General features: G+C 36.2%; 1 protein-coding gene across 6 annotated transcripts in view; it reads left to right on the top strand.

Moving 5' to 3' along the window:
- The window catches only part of ASPH (aspartate beta-hydroxylase), a 116,714-nt gene that overhangs the window by 56,868 nt on the left and 39,110 nt on the right, over positions 1 to 20,736 (top strand). For all 6 annotated transcript variants that reach the window (XM_035553215.2, XM_035553214.2, XM_035553210.2 and 3 more), the window contains 2 exons: positions 6,233 to 6,274; positions 19,273 to 19,361. In XM_035553215.2, the coding sequence (XP_035409108.1) occupies positions 6,233 to 6,274; positions 19,273 to 19,361 (131 nt within the window). The remainder of the gene's footprint in view (positions 1 to 6,232; positions 6,275 to 19,272; positions 19,362 to 20,736) is intronic.

Below are 20,736 nucleotides of genomic sequence, written 5' to 3'. Positions count from 1 at the left end.
GAAAGATGTGTATATATAACTCTTTGTAATGAACATAGCTTCTGGTGTTTTAAAGATACTTAGAAAGGTCACTATAGACTCCTTATTCTCAGTTAATGTAAATACATGGAACTTCGTTTGGTGCACAGTTTGTATATGTTAGAAACAATTGCTTGATTTTTATCTGAAACACGGGAGCTTACTTGTTCTGGAAAGAGAACAGGAGTTAGTTCAAAAGATGAATTTAGTTGTAAGATGCATTCTCACATCTTCGGTGGAAGGAAATTGAGTGTGGGATTTGAATATGCTGGAGTGCGAGCCAAAAGTTTTTATTTATTTATTTATTTTATTTTTACTGACTCCAGGGAATATTACCAAAAAAAAAATTAATGGTAGGCAACTGCAGCTTTACATATCTGTATGTGCTGTTTTCCAATTTCCCAAATTTACTGCTAAAATTATTACTGGTATTACTTGTCAACAGTAGACTAGTTTAACTGCAATTTATATTTACAAACTAATACACTTGAATGGTATAATAAGCTAGCTTTTGAAATATTGCTGATATAGGATTTCTGATTAATCCCATTTTGCATAGGCATGTAAATTGCAGTGGTTGTGATAGCATGGTATTTGTTAGGATATATTCAAAGGGAGACATATTACATTTTCGGGGGGATATTTTACTCTTTTTTTATCCCTCTTCTGTATGTTCAAATTTAAAATGTATGTTTTTTTCCCGCTTTTGTCTTGTACCCTTGACACTTTCATAACCCTGCATTAGCACAACTTGCTGAAATCCATTATGTGTAGAGAAGTTTCCACTTCAAAACTTTGACCCTTCCTCGTTCCCTGCATTCCCTGGCTCCCCTTTTCCATTGTATGTGTCCTTGATGTTAAAAAGGGGAAGAAAAAAATGCATTTGTAAAAGAAATCTGGGCCACCTCACAAGGTGAATGAAGTGCCATATGCTCAAGAAAGAGTACATAAATTATTGCATAGATAATATTTGAAACTGTACGTTTCCCACCTTCTACAGCAACTTTGTATATATTCATTATGATAACTCCTAGAAATTATAGCTTTCTTAAAAGTCTAGTACAAAGTTGCATTTTTTAGCTGTTAAGATGATTAATTTTGTTTTAGTGTAAGTTGTGTTTCGGTTGGTCCTTTAATATAGATTTCCCCTTATTTTTTCAGATACTTAAAGCTTCAAAAGAAAGTCCCTACATCAGGAGGACCAGCCCTAACCATACGCTACAAAGGGGAGAGCAGATGGTTGTAATAGATCTTATGATATAATTTCTGAGCAGTTCAGGGTTTGGGGAGCAAACACTAAGATATTGTAAATGGGTTGTAGCCAACTGTCATTTTAGTAAGCTTTTTTTTTTTTTAACACTTGGATGTTTAATTTACATTCCTGTCTGATTTTTTTTTTCTGGGGGGTCAAGTTTAGTGAATTCATTAGTTTTATTTTTCTTCTGTGTTCATGACAGAGTTGCGACTTTGAACTACATTTCATATGTGCTGTTCAAACAATTGTTAATATTCTATTTATAAAGTAGCAGCAAGTACATTTTTTCAGATTTTAATATATATCTTTTGTTGTGGATTCATACAGTGTGTACAGAGCAGTTTGATGAAACAATATTATGAATTTTTAAATGTTTGATAACTGCTGATATAGCATACAGACTAAATGCATTTTATTGGAAACACTAATCAGGCACACTGTGCTGTGAAGTTTTTGACTTGTATCTCTTTGCACTGACGTTATGTCAACAGATACACTAAGTGATTTTCAGGTGATTGAAAATAGTCTAACAATATACAAACTATGTATGTTTAATTCACAGTAGTAAAAGGGCAGATTACTAAATTACTTTTTTTTCAGAAATCTTTAGTGTGTGCATTAGAACTTTTTATTTATGTACATTTGGTTTTGAAGCAAAATTTTCTAGAAACTACACAATAGCCCAGCAGGTAGTCAGTGTAAATTGAAACAAAGCAGAATCACCAGAATAAGGTTGATTTCAGGAAAATTATCATACTTATTCTACCAATATAATGATTTTTAAAGCTGGATTTAGGAAACTGTATTCAGTGAACTACTAAAAAAAAAAAAAGTTAAATTTGCATAAATACTGAATTTGTAAATCTAAATAAATAAATTCAACCTTAGGAAAAATAGGATATCAAAATTTAAAATCTACAATTGTAAATGCTCTTGTAAACGGTACATGACTGAGTGATTTAGAATTTTAATTCTAGAGGTGTACTCTTTACCTGTTCCATGCTGCTGTTCCACAATTACAAAGACACACTTTATTCTTTGGTATTTTGCATGTGCTCCTTTTTGGCTCAGGAATAATTGCTGTGGTTTTAAAAAATTGCTAAGTCTAATGTGAGAGCTTGGAAGAAACAAATGTTTAAAATCAATTTGTAAAGCTAACAGCGGTTGCCTTTTGGTTGACGGAGATTTTAAATTTCTGTAACACGTCATTTGAAGTCAGGTTTTCAGTTGCTTACAATTCTAGATAAAGGGACATCATATACTCTGGCTTTTTTTTTTTTGTGGGGGACTTCAGTAAGACTTCACATAAATGAGTGTTACATATGATTCATAAACATAGAAGATGTTAAAAGTGATCTGTTGAGACTTTCAAGAAAGCAATAATACTCTTAGACTGTGATGTGGTTTGGGATGGGATATACTCATAAATTTACCTGTGATTGTGAATTGCAGAGCAATAATTTTTACAAAGCCATATTTTGTGATGAAGTTTGGGAATAATTTTAGAACGGTGGATGGAGGACTTTTTATATAACAGTGGCAGCCTACTTGTAGACTAACCGGACTGTGAGAGTATATTATGCTGTGATCAAATTTCAAGTATTTTGTAACTGGGTATGTGATTTTTATGTGCTTCATGTTTACAAAAATATGCCAGGCTGCGCAAGGTCAAGAGGACTATTAAGAAAAATGTATATTTCATCTGTTTTAATGTTTGGCTGCAATAAAACACAGAAGAATATATTTGTCTTTCTAGTGTCATTATTTTTTCCAAAGTGCAGTATATATTAACTGTGGGGGATAAATATTTGTCTCAGCTACTAACTAATCTTATTAATTTCCAAGTTAATTATTCAAATTTTTAAAAATACATTTGAAAGTAAAATCTACAAAGAGAAGGAAATCTAGTAAGCAGAAGTAATTTTTATTTTTAGGTGGTAGTATGTGATAGGAATATGCGTTACTCTAAGCTCTGTCTTTTATTATTGTTTTGTGTGTCTTCTTTTGGACTATTAGCTACTAGGCAACTAATTTGGCCTCAGTTTTGCTCACTACATGTAATTTATATTTGTAACTTAAAATGGATAAGAAATTACTCTGACTTCACGGACATATCTTGCCTTTGTTAAAGATACCTACTAGCCATGGAAAATATTCTATTTTATGATCCGTAATCTAAATTAAAAGCCTAAGAAAGGTGTTGTGTCTATTCAGTTCTGTGCTTCAAAAGAAACTTCCCTGAATTTTTAAGACTATAAACAGTTCTGTATTTCAATATTAAAATATAGTTGAATAAAGAACTGTAATTAAAAAAATAAGTCCCCAAAAGAACATCTTTATATTTCCCACATTGCTACATTTCTTCTTGTCATATCTCAATGAACGTACAGAATCTTGGATCCAGTTGCTGTTTTGGAAATCTCAAGAAGAAATACCAATAAGGAAAGCAAAATGTAAATAAAAGCAGGATACCAGAATACAATTTTAATATTGAACATTTACATTTTTAAGTGACTTTTTCACATTCTCAGTAACTGAAAATATATCATAACCCAATTGTTTCTAAGAAGTAAAGAAAATTGATAAGATTGGCTTTTGAAAAGATACTGAAAATTTCATATACTTACTGAAAGTCATAATGCAGTTTCTAGTGCTTAAAATTATATATGTGTAAGTTCCACTATATTATACAGTTATTCTGTTAATTGGCTTACATGTAATGACTACAAGATATGAAATACATTTTAGTTGTGACTTGGGTTATTGTTTCACATTCATTCACAAAAATCTAGGCTTATTGGAATGTGAAAAATAAATTGATTTTGTGTAGTAGAAACTTTCTTGGGAATACCTGGCACATACTATGACACTATGATAGTAGCTCTAATCTAGAGAGACTGTTTAAAACAGTTTTGTCTATAATTTTTATCTAGACTTGTTTTGATCAAAACAGAGAATTTGAGTTAAGGATGAGAGTGATTTGAAGAGCTACCAATAAATTTTCAGTTTGGGCTATGACTCGTTTAAGTTGATGACTAAATAGTCTGGAGATTAACTATTGTATCCCTGTCTTTGAGATAGACCATGTTTTTAAACCTTTGTCAGAAATGGCATAATTGAAACCATTTGTACCATCAAAGTAAGGAAGAGATCGGTGTGGAGAGAACAAAGCAGTATGTGCTGTAGCTGATGCTGAAACAAATTCTTGGTTCAGCATGGTGAGAACTGAGAAACAAGATGTTCAGAACTAAGAAGATCATATTTTGTTGAATTTCAAAAGCAGCTACCTAAAAGGAGAATCTGGAGTACAAAAAGATCATTGTAGAGACTTTATTGAAACCGATGACAGCTAATTTGGCAGAATACAGATCGGAAGAAACCTAGGAGAATTTGGAGAAATGATACGTAAATAGAGACAACAATACCTAATATATTGTGTGAGCTTCAGTAATACAGAAGTGGTCAAGAAATGGGAGACAGGAGCAGGTTTTAGAGTGATAAGCTCATACCTTGTTCTTGCTGTGATATAACAGAACTTACAGAAATAAGGGAAATGTCAGAGATGGGCAGAAGAGGGTCACTGAGTATCCTAGAGGGAATAAGAGATAAGAGGTCAGGTGGGATTATTAGGGTTGCTGATAAGGGAAAAGATACCCCCTGGTAAACTGGGTGGTTAAGTAGCATGATCTATCATGGTTTATTATCCTGTAATGTGTTTATCCTAAGTGTTTTGAGTTGGTAAAATAATAGAAATATAAATATATAAACTATTCTCTCTCATCTGGAGCTGTGTTATTGCTCTTTTTAAAATCCAGTATTTCTGATGGCATACTGACAGATGGATACATCTCATTTCTTGTCATGTGTGTAAAAACATTTTTTAGCAAGTCCTGAACAATGCTTTCATTAATATCCTATTAGAGTGATAATATCCTCCTAGTTATTCCGTAGTATGTAACTGTTTTTTTCCATTTCTTTCAATTTAATTGACTATCTGGATTTCATGATGTAATTGAAGAGGTGAATGACTTTCAAAGTCACCGTATTTAATTTCTCGTATCAAATCAAGTTAATCCTCATTATGCCTTGTGCTGAATGTAAAATTAAGGTGTATTGTATGCACATCCAGGAGTAGCAGTTGTCTGCCTATAGTAAAGGGGATGGACAGGAATTTCCTCGAAGACGGGGAAGTAAAAAGTTAACTGAACTCTCTTTGTATTATTCTCTGTGAAGTTTATTGGGAAGAAATCAAAAGCTATGATAATATCAGAATTCTATGGCAAGACACTTTTTAAATATTATAGAGTATAATAGGATTGAAAAGTGGTAGGAATAAAGTAAAAGAAGAAAAGAAAAACTTGTTTCTGAATGTACCTTGTAGATGCATGATTTTGATACAAGTATTTGTATGGTTTTTGCTACAGTAGTGCTTAGTTAACATTTGCTCGTGCATTCAGCTGTTCACAAAACATTTGGTTTAAATTATTTTAAATGTTAAAAAGTAAGTCAAGAGCTTCCGAGTGCTGAAGTCATTTCTGAATAAGGCTTAGGTTCCCAATTTGTATGAATGTTTTTTACTTTTTAATCAAATATAAATATACAAAGATAGCATTCCCATATTCCCAAGAGTTTTTAATTAATGAACTTTTTTTTAACAAAATAACTTATATTGCAGTGTGTTTCACTTAAATCTTCCAACTGTCTAAAGGGGAAAGTTTATGAAATATTTTGTGAAAGAAACAATTATGCAATATTTGAAGCACCTGCAGAGAAAGACCACCTATGTAACCATAGTTCAGACATTAAACTATGCTTACTTTTAAAATAAAATTAAAGAAGAAACAAGTCCAGTTAGTACAATCATATTTTGAGTCTAAACTATAATTTTAATTTTAACTTTCTTATTCTAAACTGTTAACATAAATTCACTTCAATGGAATTATATTTTTAATATTCTAGGAAAAGGTGGAAAAGAGACTGAACAAGACAAAACAGAAAAAGGTAAGTCTAAAAGTAACATTCTACCCTTCTGGGATTTGAAAGTGCATTTTCTGGGAGAACTGATTTAAATTAGGTTAAATAGTGGTGATGCTTAGTTCTTGTATACCTTACACAGATAAGTTGGAGTTGAGTAAATGTGCAGTGTGCATCTGTTTTTGTAAGTAAACAGTCAAAAACCTGACAGTAATTCATTCCCCTCTTACACAGTTGCAGGCTGCTGTTAAAAACTTCTGCTGTTTCAGAACTAAAAAGCTTCAATGTCCTGCTCCCCGTGTGACGTTGCAGGGGTCGTAGCGTCACCATGCAATTCGGACATCTCAGCGTGAGAGGCAGCTGGGGCTGTCAGGACCTGCAAGCCCCATTCAGTGCCATCAGCTGCCCTCAGCTGGGAGCAGGATAGCTGGGATTGTGCAGCACCTGGCGGACCTCGTGTGGCCTGAGGGGAGTAGAAGCAACCTATGGATAACAGCACTTAATAGCTCTGGTGTACTGTCACATAACTTGAGTTTTACCTGTATTACTGGTTGATAAATTGTAGGTCTAAACAGATACAGCTGTGGTGTAGGGCAGTTATATCCATCCTCACTCACAAAACATTGTCTGGGAGAACTTGTAGATGCTTTATGAAAACAGCAGGTAGCACTGAAATCAGCCCCTTCAGCTCAGTGGTACCCAGTACGGGTTAGGTAAGAACATACAGAGGCAGGTTTGGTGGAAAAGTGAGTGGTGCTGAGTACTGTGAGTCTTCCTACACTGACATTGCTGTCGGCCATGTGCATTCCCTATCACTGCTTTGCACAGCCTGTGTCATTCAGATCAAGTTTTGTGTCTCTCCCTAGCTATATCATTGCAACTGACCACAGACAAAAACCTCAGGTTCTGTGTGCGCATCCTTTTCACTCAGGTAAGGCCTAGTGCCTGCCATGGGTAGCTCCTCTTTTACTTCTAGGGGGGGCTAAAGGGAATCAGTGACTCTGCTGGTGTCCTTTTTAATCCTCCTCCTCCTTTTTCATTCTTTTCTCATTTTTTCCTGTGTCTGTTATATTTGAGTACTTAGTAATACTACTGTGTTCTTTTGATGGTGTGCGTTTGTGTTTTGTGTATTTGCATTTTAAATACAGACTTCTGGCAAGCCATATAAACATTATATTGAAATATTAAATATGCCGAATGCAAGCATTGCATTTCACAGAATCACAGAATCGTCTAGGTTGGAAGAGGCCTCCAAGATCATCTAGTCCAACCTCTGTCCTAACACTAACAAGACCTCCACTAAACCATATCACTAAGGACTACATCTAAACGTCTTTTAAAGACCTCCAGGGATGGCGACTCAACCACTTCCCTGGGCAGTCCATTCCAATGCCTAACAACCCTTCCAGTAAAGAAGTTCTTCCTAATATCCAACCTAAACCTCCCCTGGCGCAACTTTAGCCCATTCCCCCTCGTCCTGCCACCAGGCACGTGGGAGAATAGACCAACCCCCACCTCTCTACAGCCTCCTTTAAGGTACCTATAGAGAGCAATGAGGTCTCCCCTGAGCCTCCTCTTCTCCAGGCTAAACAACCCCAGCTCCCTCAGCTGCTCCTCGTAAGACTTGTTCTCCAGACCCCTCACCAGCTTCGTTGCCCTTCTCTGGACTCTCTCGAGTACCTCCATGTCCTTCTTGTAGCGAGGGGCCCAAAACTGAACACAGTACTCGAGGTGCGGCCTCACCAGAGCCGAGTACAGGGGGACAATCACCTCCCTAGACCTGCTGGCCACGCTGCTTCTTATACAAGCCAGGATGCTGTTGGCCTTCTTGGCCACCTGAGCACACTGCTGGCTCATATTCAGCCGACTATCAACCAGTACTCCCAGGTCCTTCTCTGCCAGGCAGCTTTCCAACCACTCATCTCCCAGCCTGTAGCGCTGCTTGGGGTTGTTGCGCCCCAGGTGCGGGACCCGGCACTTGGCCTTGTTGAACTTCATACAGTTAAAAAAAATTTGAATTTGAAAAAGAAACATAATATGAAAAAAGAAACAATTTGAAAAGAAACTAATTTGAAAAAGAAACATACCATCAGCTGGTTTACTTGGGAAGCAATGCAGTTATATCCCCATTTCCAATTACAGAAGGCTAGGTTTGGTGGCAGGACATACCTTACCACAGTTGATAGTAGGAAAAAAAATGAAAACATTGTGCCAGCTTCATTACCTGCTAGAACAGTAGAATAATTAGACATGTAATAGCTGTCCATTATGGGTGAGAAGCATTCACTAGTAAAATAATAATAATTTCGGGGGTGGGGGGTTGTATTTTTTTTGCTTGCTTTTTTAATAGGACTAAGAACAGAACAGGTATCAAACTTAATCAGATGTGCTTTGTTTAAACATAGTTGTAAGAGTTGTTGAAATACAGGAATTGTGTGGTTCCTCTACAGACACAACAGCTTGAATGACAAGTAGCAACTTTTTAATAGATTTTTCTCACTTGATGCCCTTTAGAGCAGACAAAACCCAGATATCATTTTGCTATTGGTCTGTTAGGACTTTTGTTTCTATTATCTATCTGCCAAAGTAGATTTCCTGAAGGCAAGCAACATTACACATCCAAGGAAAAAGTTTGGTTCTGCACTACTGAGTTGCAGAAACATGAATATGGTGTAGTTACTTAACTAAACATCTTAAAAAAAAAAAAAAAAAAAAAAAGTATATTGTGAGGGAGCTGATACTTTTAGGTTAAGTATGCTTGACAAGGAAAAAAGATCCATTATCCAGAACGAGGAACTGATACTTATTTCTTGCTATCTTAGAGATAAATGTTTGTTTTTCTAGGCTTTCTTCTAGCAGAACTTAATAGATATTTAAAATCAACTTCTAATATCTGTGTTAACTGAAGCTTCTCTGGAAACTCCTCTAAAGAAACAGGCAACAAACCAAATAAAAACTCATATGTAGTGTACTATTACTTGAAGTTATCTCTGTTACATCCATAAGAATGTGATCAGACTCTATATTTTGTCAAGGAATTGAAAGGGCTGGTGTGTCTGAAAAATAATTCTTTAAAACATTTCACAGGTAGTACAACTCAGGGCATATGTACCATATCCATAAGACATCTTTCCGTATGATGTGTTTTTAGTTGTATTTGATCACATAGGCTGGCAAAAATTAAATTTAAGAAGGAGCTTCAGTTTTCTGCTTTGGCTTGTATTGGCATGTATTGATACATAATATCAAAACTGGAAGAGTTGTTTTCTGTGGTGAAACGGTTTCTTTCATACACTGAACATCAGTATATGTAATTATAAATATAATTTTCACTTTTCAAAACTGATGAAACATAAAAGTGAAAATGAATGCCATCTGGTTGGAGCACCAAGCTATGTTACATCAGGGACAGGGTATACATAAGCCAAGCTTAAGACAATGTCATTCCAGAAGCAGCCCTAGAAGTGTCATTCTGATACCAGGGTTAACATTCAGTTCAGTTTACTCTAGGTTAAAACTTTGAACAGGATAAGTAGGATTCCATTGATACCAGTAGAAATCTAACATGTATGACTTGTAGAGTATAAGGTGCTATTCTTCTGGCTAAATGTAAGTTTTTGCTGTAGAGTAAGACAAATTATACCCTAAACTCCATTAACAACCTTAACCACAGCTTCACTGGCTGTACATTTAACTTGCACATTTAACTCACCTCCAGCATTGTCACTTCAGGCTAGGTGAGCTGAGTTCCATATGTGCAAGCTCTGTTTTTAAGGGAGCTCTATTTATTTACTTACTTAGATATTTAATTATAGCCTACATTAAATATAAGCTGTTGGCAGGATGTTGCGCTTGATAGAAGTGGAGTTCTCAAAGTCCAGAAGTGCTGCAAACACTATGTTGAACTAAATTTATAAGACACTAGAATATTAGTGTGTACTTTTGTACGGAAAAATCAATAAAAAAAAAATCTGGCCTTGTCAAAGGGATGCTTGATTGTAGCCTTTGCATGAAGCCAAAAGACCTTATGGTGAAAGGGAGAAGAGAATGGTGAGAACACATGCCAAAAATAAAATTATCATTCTGCAATTGTTTCTTATGATCAACATTAAGTAACCAACAGTAATTTCAGACAGAAGACCCTGTAGAATACTTTTTACTGCAAGGGAAATTGTTCTGGAATAACTGCAGCTAAAGATTTATTATAGTCATTAGATTTCATGGCTTTATTAGTCCCTAAAATGCCTCATTTTTTTAATGGTCTGATTGCTTCCCCAGATAAGTTGATTACAGAGGTTTTTCCTGTTCTACTAGCACGGTTTAGAGAGATCTTTTAATTATTGTAGTGCTACTGTCTTTAAATTGTCTAGATGTAGTTAGTGGGTTTTATACCTTCCAAGTTTTCTTTTATAGAAGTCCATAAAACAAGGGGATCACTTTTGCTATCTGTAACTCACCTAATGAGCTTCCCAAGCAACAGAACAATGGCAGAAGTTTTTCATCATCATCAAATTCTCATTCCAGTGCCCACTGAGAGACAGCACAACTGCAAAAACTAATTTGTCTAATGATATGGGCCAAGCATGAGGAAGGAAGACAACTGTGTAAGCAAATTTTGAATTTTAGGTAAAAGCAATGGGCCTATTAATATATATGTATATTTTTGTCCTGGTTTCAGTTAGGACAGAGTTAATTTTCCTCCTAGTAGCTGGCAGGGTGCTATGTTTTGGATTAGAATGAGAAGAGCGCTGATAACATGCTGATGTTTTAATTGTTGTAGAGCAGTGCTTACACCAAGCTGTGTGGTCTTTGGCTGCCAGCCGGGCTAAACCACAACAATTTTTCAGCCTATAACTAAAACTTTGAAACTTGGACTGGGAAGGGAGGAGTATCTGGGGGAAGAGGATGGGGATTAGTAAAACAGAAGGTCACAAAATCATTGTAAAACTTTGGTAGGGCATGACAATACATATGTATTTACCATTTCCTTGTGAAGTGCCCATTCACAAGTTACCAAGAGAGTTATTACAAAATTTATATTACAGGAGGGATAGGAGTTTGTTTAGGAAAGAAAACCTTGCCTCCTCCGGAAATTGCTTTCTCAGATTTTGAAAATTTAAGATGGTGAACTGGCATAAGTAGCCTTTGCTACGAATGACTGTGTGACTGCATTACATGGAAAGGTTTTAATTTCAGATTATATTTAGCGTTGACATCCCCCACATTGTTTTTGCCAATGTGGGAAAGAAATAAGGAGATATCATTATATAGTTATAACTATAGAGGTTGTAATTTTTTATTTAAAAGTTTATAAAGTTGTAAATAAAGCTTAGCCACTGGTATACATACAACATACCATCTATGCAGCAGGATTGTTCTGGTGCAGTTTTCAGTTGCAAAACTGGGGACAGCGTGTCCTCAAGATGGGAGTGAAAACCATGGTTTATCTTGAGTCCTTAGACCTTAAGAAGTTGTTTAACTACAAGCAGAGTCTTAGCTGCTTTCTGTTTCATGTGCCAACAGTAGCAGATGCGGCATGGAGGAAGCCACAGGGAATCCCCCTTGAACACTACATGTTCAAGAAACACTACAATGACAATAGGAAAATAATAAAATAATAAATCCAATGACAGCAACTAAAACCCACATATGAGGTGGTTTGTTAGATAGAAAGCAGAGTCTTTTGTGTCCTCGTATTCTCTACCCACATCACTAGAGAAATTGTCTTACTATTTCTGAGGAACTAGAACTTTAAGTAGAAGACATATTTAAGAAGAAATGCTACTATGGGCACTCTTAATCACAGAGAAAGCTACTCTCTCTCTCCATTGACTGAATCCTACGGCATCCGTTTCCAAACCTTAGGGTAAGACAGTTTAGCCTATGTGGAAGACTCCCTTTTTCTCCCAGATCTAAGTTACACCACCCAAGGTGTCAGTAACCTTTTCCAGTGTTCGGGATAGGTCCCAGGTGCCGAGCTTCAGTGCAGCAGATAAGCCTGCCCTACCATTCTATCTCTTTTCCTAAGCTCTGAACAAAGGGAGCACCGAAAGGGAAATAGTACCGAGAGCAAAAGATGGAAGAAGGGAAAGGGGCAGCAATAATGAGTGGAATACTGAGTCTCAGGTGAGTCTTCCCAGCCACTGTTTTACATCAGCTAAGAAGCTCACTACTATTGTTTGTAGTGTCCTGTTCCCTGACATGTCTATCTTTTCAGAATAAAATCACAGAATTATAAAATATCTCATCCTGACCTTTTTTTAGAAGGTACAGGAGCGAGAGACGATTTGTGTGAAGTATTTGAATGTAGCATACTGTTTTTTAAAGTAGAGGTAACCACTATTTATTCTGGGATTTTTAAGAGCGGCATGATATTATCTCCCACTTACTTGCAATATCTTTTCTCAGGAGCAAAACTATACATGTACCCTTTAATCAGAGGCTCAGAATAAGTCAGTAAGGTCAGACCAATTCATGTTACATGTTATGGTAGAAGTACCACATCCTTTAAGTGATCTTTTCAGAGGGGAAAAAAAAATAGTTGAAGTCTTTACAGTGTGGACAATTAGAAATCCACTTAAAAGTAACTTGCTCTGTTAAATTCCACATGCATTGTGTACCTCCAGGATAAAAAAAATATATATATATTAAACATGAAAGGTGATTATGATAATTTTTAATATTTTTGTCAAATTATGGCAAATAAAGTATTAATTGTTTTGAGATGTCAGGCTGTTCTCTCACCAGTCAGGTCTGTGGAGGGGCCCCTGGTGGAGCAGGCTGTCCCCCTGCAGCCCATGGGTCCCACATGGAGCAGATCTCCACGCTGCAGCCCGTGGAGGAGCCCCCGGTGGAGCAGGTGGATGTGGCCTGGAGGAGGCTGCGGCCCATGGAGAGCCCCTGGTGGAGCAGGCCCTGGGCCGCAGCCCCCATTCCCCTGCACTGCTTGGGAGGAGGAGGTGGAAAAGGGTGGTTGGGGGGAAGGTGTTTTTGGTTTGCTTTTAGTTTCTCACTTCTCTATCTTGTTAGTAATAGGTAATAAATTACATTAATCTCCCTATGCTGAGTCTGTTTCACCTGTGATGGTAATTGTTGAGCGATCTCCCTGTCCTTATCTCAACCCTTGAACCCTTTCCATCCTATTCTCTCCCCCTTTCCCTTTGAGGAGGGGGAGTGAGAGCAGTCGTGGTGGAGCTCAGCTGCTCAGCTGAGTAAAACCACCACACTCTGTGAATAAAATCAAAGTTGCAAAATTATATGTCTGATGCTATTTGTCTGGACAATTGCAGGAGAGGAAAAGATTAGTCTGCTTCAGATGAAGGCTTACAGAACTTGATTTTTTTTAATGTTATTGCTTTTTGTTTTGTTTTTCCCAGAGACGGTTAATAATAGCACCTGTAATTGAGATTGCTTTCTGTCACAAGGCACTGTTTTTAATCATTTAAAACTTTTCTCAAGTTACATCATTGAGATGCAGTTTTCCATCCGGAAAGCTCATTTTGGAAATGCCTTTGTAAAAATTAATTTTGGAAAGTTTCAAGGAAATGATTCAGTAGCCTCACAAGATGATTTTTTTTCACTGATTTCTTTGATTTTTTTTTCTGACTGTTTAAATGAAAAAAAAAAAATTGCAGATGGTGTATGTTTTCTTTCCCCAAGAGTGTTTAGTATTAACTAAAAATGCTAGTTCACACGTACACGTCAGCTGATAGTCATCAATGAAGACATGTTTGATTTTGGTCACTCAATTTCATTATCCTAGTCCATTTGCTGCTACGTCTACACCCGTCTCAAAGTGAAGGGCATATTCCAGTCCAGATATTTAGACCTGAGAGGGTTTTCCTGTGATACTATTCCTTCTGAGCACTGAAGCTTTCTGTGAGGTCAGGTACTGAAATAAAGGAATTAATCATTTCCTGATTCTTTCATTGTTCATGCTACTGACTTCCAAACAGCATGCAGGAATAAGTTATCATTTAACTGCAGAGTCAGTAAGTGTGGAGAACAGAAAGGATGGGCTTCAGTTCCAAATTAAGACACACACATGTGCAGATGATGTCTAAACTGTGTTATATTTAATGGTCATCTATGCAGTCAGTGGAGCCTTCAGCTAACCACATAGTAGGTATTTACATTATGCTGAACTCACTTTTCAGGCTCCTTTGACTGCAATGACTAGGTTTCTACAGGTTATACTGCATAGGGAAACCTAAATTTAGTTGCCTAAATTTGAACCTGTCACTGTTGGTGACATCCTCAAGTAATAACTAAAGGAATGAAGTTTTAGCTGGAGTGCAAAGAGTTATGCCATCAGGTACTGCTGCTGAGCTTGTATTGCTTCTTGCTCAGGATGTAAATTGTAGATATAATCGCAGTGCTGAATTACATGTAGAAACAGGTGAAGTGTTTCTTGCAAAGGGTTACTTATGTTCTAGTAGCACCTTTTGGTGTGGGGCACATACAGTATTACGTGACAGGAGAGAGGCTTTGTCGCTTATATTCATCTTTCCTTGGGTCACTCTTCTGGCTCCTTATAGCCCTAATTGTTTTTCTGAAGTATGCAGCTGAGACAGAACAGCAGTAGTACGGATGGTCGGTAACAGCTATCTGGGGCAATAGAGTTTAGGGGAAAAGACACTTGAAGAGTGTGAGCAACATGTGTTGTTCTTGCTTGCACAAATGTAAAAAGTTGCCCCCTGCCTTTACCCTAGACAACTAAACAAAATATCTTTAAACAGTGCTTTGAAAGTGAGTGATTTGATCTCCTTTAATCATTTAGTTACGTTTTCCTTATTTTTCACTTGATGGCTTGTGGTCTTAGAGTAGCTAGAAGTGCATTCATTATTTTTTGAAAGGTGTTTCTGTGTCCTTTGTAGAAAAAGGCTATCACTGCTTTTGGTGATGACAAAGTGCCTTTCAATTTAAAACATAAGCCATATCATATGTTTTTAGCTTTAATATGCCAAAATTGGTATATAAAGTTATAAAGTAGCTATTCATCATTCATTCGATAACATCGCAAACTATTAAGTTTATCATTTCCAAAATATTTTCCATCTAATTATTGTTTTTTTGTTTGTTTTTGATTTGTTTTGCTTCTTCTCCCTGTCTTAATACAGAAGGGAGATAATGGGATTGCTTGTCATCGCTGGCCATAGTTTATTCTCTATTAGGAAGAAGTAGCATGTGAGTTCTTGTGAGGTTTCTTCCTGTCTTGCTGGTTTAACAGTGGAAACTCTTTTCTCTGAGGGAGACTTCAGGAATCGTATGACAGCAATCCTAGGTAGAAAGTGTATCCTTGTATCCAAGGCCATTACTGAAAATCCTCAGTATTGGTCTTGCAAGACCATAGTATGATATATAAAAGAATTATTACCACTTCAGTGCTCAACCAGATTTGGACTATCAATCACCCTGGCAGTTGTGTGACTGTGCGTTTCTTCATATGTATGGTGAAATGTGTAAGTCATGGGGAAAACTACTTTTTTTTTTCTCTGAAAACAGAAAAGTTTACTTCTTTGTAACACTGGATTTAATATATTGGGTCGCATCTGCTAAAAGTTTATTACATTAGAAGGAGGTGATGTATAATTTATTAAAATACCCCTGCAGGGAAATAACAGGCTATCTGTTTAATATAGAGGAATTCTTGATGGTTATACTGAAAGCTCCCAGGTGAATCCTTTAACATAGGAGTAGAATGGGTAGATGAAAATATTTGCTCATTATATAATGTTTGTTGTGTTATACTGGTGCCTAGCAGCTGAATAATATTTATGTTAACAGCTCCATTCCCGCTTTTCACATTGATCTCCTGCTGGTTTAGAGTTGATGTAAAATTGTACTGAAAATGGGAAAATAATGCTTCTTGGTAATGGAGGGTGACAAAAAGATTCTTCCAACGTGTCACTAAAATCGGACATGAGGGGAAAGATGTCTTGTTTCTTTTGCAAGAGACTTCTAAGAGTTTGCATTCACTTTGTCTCATCTCCTTGTAAACTGAGGCATTGTGGAAATCACTGTCCTACAGGCAGTTCCTCAGTGAGTGGGAGAGCTTCTTTCCGTGTTTGTTTGAGAAGTACCAAATGACTGTGTCTTTCCATGAATTCTGAAAGTTAAAAAGCTGACAAACAGCTGTCCTCTCTTACTGAATGCACAATTTCTGTGCAATGGTCTAGTTTTAGATAAAGATTTTGATTCATGTCATGGGAATTGACTTTTTAATGTTGTTTTGAATCATTTCTTGTATGTACAGCCTCATACTTAGAGAACAGGAACTGAATGTTTGGTGGTGATGTCCAACTGGAAGCTCCCTAGACTGTACAGTCAGGGGAACTGGCATGTCTCAGTTTTCCTGCTAACAACAGATCACAGTTTCACTTAGGTTGGTTGAGCTCAAAATGCTAAAAAGCCCTTAGGGAGGCTTGCTTTTATTGGCTCTTGGGGCCAGTACTCCCAGGTTCACTCACAGATACTTTTGAGAAAGCCTGGCCTTAGAATGAGCAATGGTTTCTCATTTCAGTAAAATGATGTGGAACATTTTTAGATTTTTTTTTTCTGGCCTAATGACGTCGTCAGAAACTTCTGATCATACCTGTTAGATCATACCTGTGCTCAAGGTCCTGGGGTGGAGGAGATGAGAGCTGGTTCTGTGAGTTCTGTGGGATTCAAGGGGTATGAGACCTTGAAACTAAATAATGTTGTGCTCCTTAGTTGTTGTTATCTTTTGGCTGCATGAAAATGCAATAAATCTGTCACTTTTCTTTCAAGTGGTTAATATTAAAGTAAGAAATGGCAGCCACAGTCTGAAATGCATTTCTACTACATTGTCTGTGGAATGAACAGAAGACATGAAAATCACCTGTATTATCTCAATTGGTAGTACGTACTATACTAAATAACAGTGCATTTTACTCAATGCGCATCTATGTTCACTAGCACAGAGTTCTAATATACTTATTTCAGCGTACATTTGGAAGGTACTTTCCAGAAATTTTGTTTGGAAAAAGAAAAAAGTAAAGTAAAATCTCTTCAGTCAATTTGATTCCATGATAACTGCATTCCTTAAGTACGTTACCCTGTGCCTTAGTACAAATGCTTGATTTCAGAGTCATTCAGTACAATGAAATGCTGAAGTGTTTAGGGAAGGAAAATGAGTGCTTTAAAAGCATACTATTTGATGGTTTATTCTGAAAAAGGAAAAAACTCCTATATTTCATTTTTTCTTTCTTACCTTCTTGGTAGCTAATGCCTTGGAAATTTACAGCCGCTTCTATTATAACAAGGATCAACAAGGACATAACAATCCTAATGCAGTGCTGCTTTAGCACCTTTCCTTTATAGATCCTAAAACACTTTTATATTTAAAGCTTCATACAAACTTTGTGAATAAGTAAATGAAATTTAGTAGGATTACATCAACCTTTCTTTAATTCTTTTTCACCTGCCTCTGAAAAGCAAAAGTATCTAAACTGTTCTGCAGCATTGGTATGCACAAATATAAAAGTAATGCAAGAAAAACTTTCAATGCAGAATTGTAACTTATACGCAAACTGAGCTCAGTGCACTAGAAGTCTTACATAAAAAGAACCAAAGGTGGTCATCGATTTTTTTTTTTTAATGTCATACAGAAGCAGTTCAGACTTGTGAGTCTCTCTAATGTTTTGGTTGGGCTAGTATTTTTAGAGTTGTTTTTTTTTTTGTGTAGATGAAATGATTTGTCTGTTTAAAGCTCAGTGCAGGATCAGAGTCTTGTAGAGAAAGTGTCATTTACTGAATCATGAGCACAGCTTCCAGCAGCATGTGGCTGTTCTTGTCATCCCTGCGCAGTGCACCTGAAGACTTAGGAAGCAGAATAAAATATGTCTAGTTTACAATACTTTGTAGTGGATATCCAAAATACTTGCATTACAGCAATGTTATGATGTTAATCTATACAGTGTTTGGTTTTAGTTTCACATGTACTAGTTATGACATTCCCTGTTTAAACTCCTACATAGAAAATAATAAATTACTTCTTTTCATGCTGTTAGTGACATTTTTCAGAGAGGAGAAAAAAACAAAACAGCAATGCATAATTTAAACAAAAATACGTGCTACTAATTACAAATATTCAAAAACTAGTAGTTACTTGTGTCACAGAATATTTCCATTACTTGTGTCAGAAAAAATATTTTTAATGAAATACAAAAGCAAAGTTTTGCTATAGCAAATGGGAAGAAGAGTGGTTATCTGCTGTCATATCCTTTATAGGTACACCTACGTTTTTCTTACATCTAGTATAGTTAATGCAACCGACCATTGTTTAAGTGTGAGCTTTGCTAAAGTAAATAGCTGCTTAAATTGACACTATTTACTTCAATTTGCTTCAAATGCAATTTACTTTACAAAATTTGCTTCAAGATTGGTTTGCCACATATTGCTACGGTTCTGCTAATGTGGGGTAGCTTGCTAAGCTATGGAAAATTCATCATTTGAAGAGGTCTTGATTAGACGTTTCAGTGTTGAACCAGTTTTCAGCAGTAAGTTGGACTGCATGACTTTGAGTTGCTCCTTTTCTGAGTTTCCATCAACTATATTTCCATCAACTATTTTAATTGCTTTAATTGTTTTTGTTGTGTTAATAGATAAATAAATAGATATATATAGGCACAACTTTACAAATGATTAACATGTCCTGATAATGGTATTTTTTGCAACTCCATACAAATATGGAAAAATAACATTGCTCTCTCTGTTCTTCCATGTCGAACAACCATTTGGAAAAAATCTTGACTGTATAAGATGACAAATACTTATTCAAAAACTTGACTGCAAAGTTATTCAGTCTGAATGACTGATGATTACTTTTTCATACAGGATTTTGTGATTGTAATAAGAAATCAATTTCTTTTCAGTGTGTTTTGAAACTGCCTCATTTGAAGACATGCACTTTTACAGTACTAGTCTCTAGTTAAAGCTACTCCAAATAATAGCTGTGAAATATGAAACAAGTAATGAACTGTGTATTTTTAAATTTCTTCTAGCTAAAAAGAAAAAGAAGCCAAAACTCTTGAACAAGTTTGATAAGACCATTAAAGCTGAACTAGATGCTGCAGAAAAATTACGTAAGAAAGTAAGTTTTGAATGTTTTATTCAGGCTGTAAATAGTGAATATGAATAAAAGTTAGCTTAGAAAAATGGAGAATTACTTTTAGATTACTCTTTGTGAAATTAACTTTTAAAAATTAAATGTTTAGTGCATGGTTGTGCTCCAAGTTTAATTTCTGTTGGATAGTTTTCTTTTTTAAATTGTCTGTCCATTCATGTGTTTGCACTCACTTCTTTGATTATATGAATTCAACAAAAGTGATTAAGTTAATCACATGGAACAGGGCTAGATCTGTCCTATCGCTGTCCATGTCAGTACTGAAGTGTACTATTATCAGAACACTTAGATAACATAAGCATGTTAATATGGATCTTTCAGTATGAATTCATGTGCTTCATGAGTATTAAGTGAAAACCTTTGTATTACGTGTTGTTTCTGCTGGGGTTACCGCATGCATCCTAGCAGTGTTTCTGCTGCCACACAAAAGCATAGAGCATGAAGCAGATGTTCCTGCTTCTCACCAGTGGCAATAAGACCTTAACATCAGTCAATCAATTTTGGTAGTTTTAAATTTAATAACTTGACAGTGAAAAACAAAAAAAGCATGTGGAGAACAACTGCAGGTCTTAGTTCTACCCTGAATTTGAGATGACTGAACAATGACAAACTCCACTTATAGCACAGTACAGTAAAAAAAAAAAAAAAAAAAGGGCGTTTTAATCACTGCAAATGTAAGATGATTCTTGATTTTTCAGAAGATTGACTGCAGATTTTGATTTACTTTGCCATCCATGTAGCCCCACAGGGGCTGTAAGTCTGTGGTGGGGCTACTATTCAGAGAGAACTAGCCTCAGGCTGCTTCTACTGCTGCTCTTCACTGGGAACCTTGTTTACATGTTGGAATACAAAAATGAAAAGCCTTTACATGCTTATTGTTACTTAGACAATTAGTTGACCAAAAGCATGACAGAAAATTCTGATGAGCCTATGGTATCAGTTAGCTGAGTGTTTTCCTGTATTTGTCTCATGGTGAGATGCAAACAATCACGCTTTGTCTTGTATGCAGCAGGATACATTTAATAACAAATCAGACATATGTACTATTTGAAGATAGCAGGACAGTTGTGTATAATAATCCACTCATATTTATAAAGCTGTAAGATTTGGATGCAGCAGCAAGATCTGATGCCAAATTTTGCCGGCAGTTGCTATTTAACAGTGCAGCTGGTTCTTCTCAACTTCCATCCTTGCTTGCTAGTCAGCACCATTCGTGAGAATGGCTGCAGACTTTGTGTGGGACAGGGAAGAGATACAGAGCACATGTGAAGTCCCAAGGGACGTACTTGCTCAAAACATTGAGCGGAAACATCCATACAGCATGGATGGTTCTATCTCATTT

The sequence above is a fragment of the Cygnus atratus genome, chromosome 2, assembly GCF_013377495.2.
Source record: "Cygnus atratus isolate AKBS03 ecotype Queensland, Australia chromosome 2, CAtr_DNAZoo_HiC_assembly, whole genome shotgun sequence".
NCBI classification, from domain to species: Eukaryota; Metazoa; Chordata; class Aves; order Anseriformes; family Anatidae; genus Cygnus; species Cygnus atratus.
Note: the sequence above shows the minus strand (reverse complement) of the source record. Positions and strands in the feature narration are given on the sequence as shown.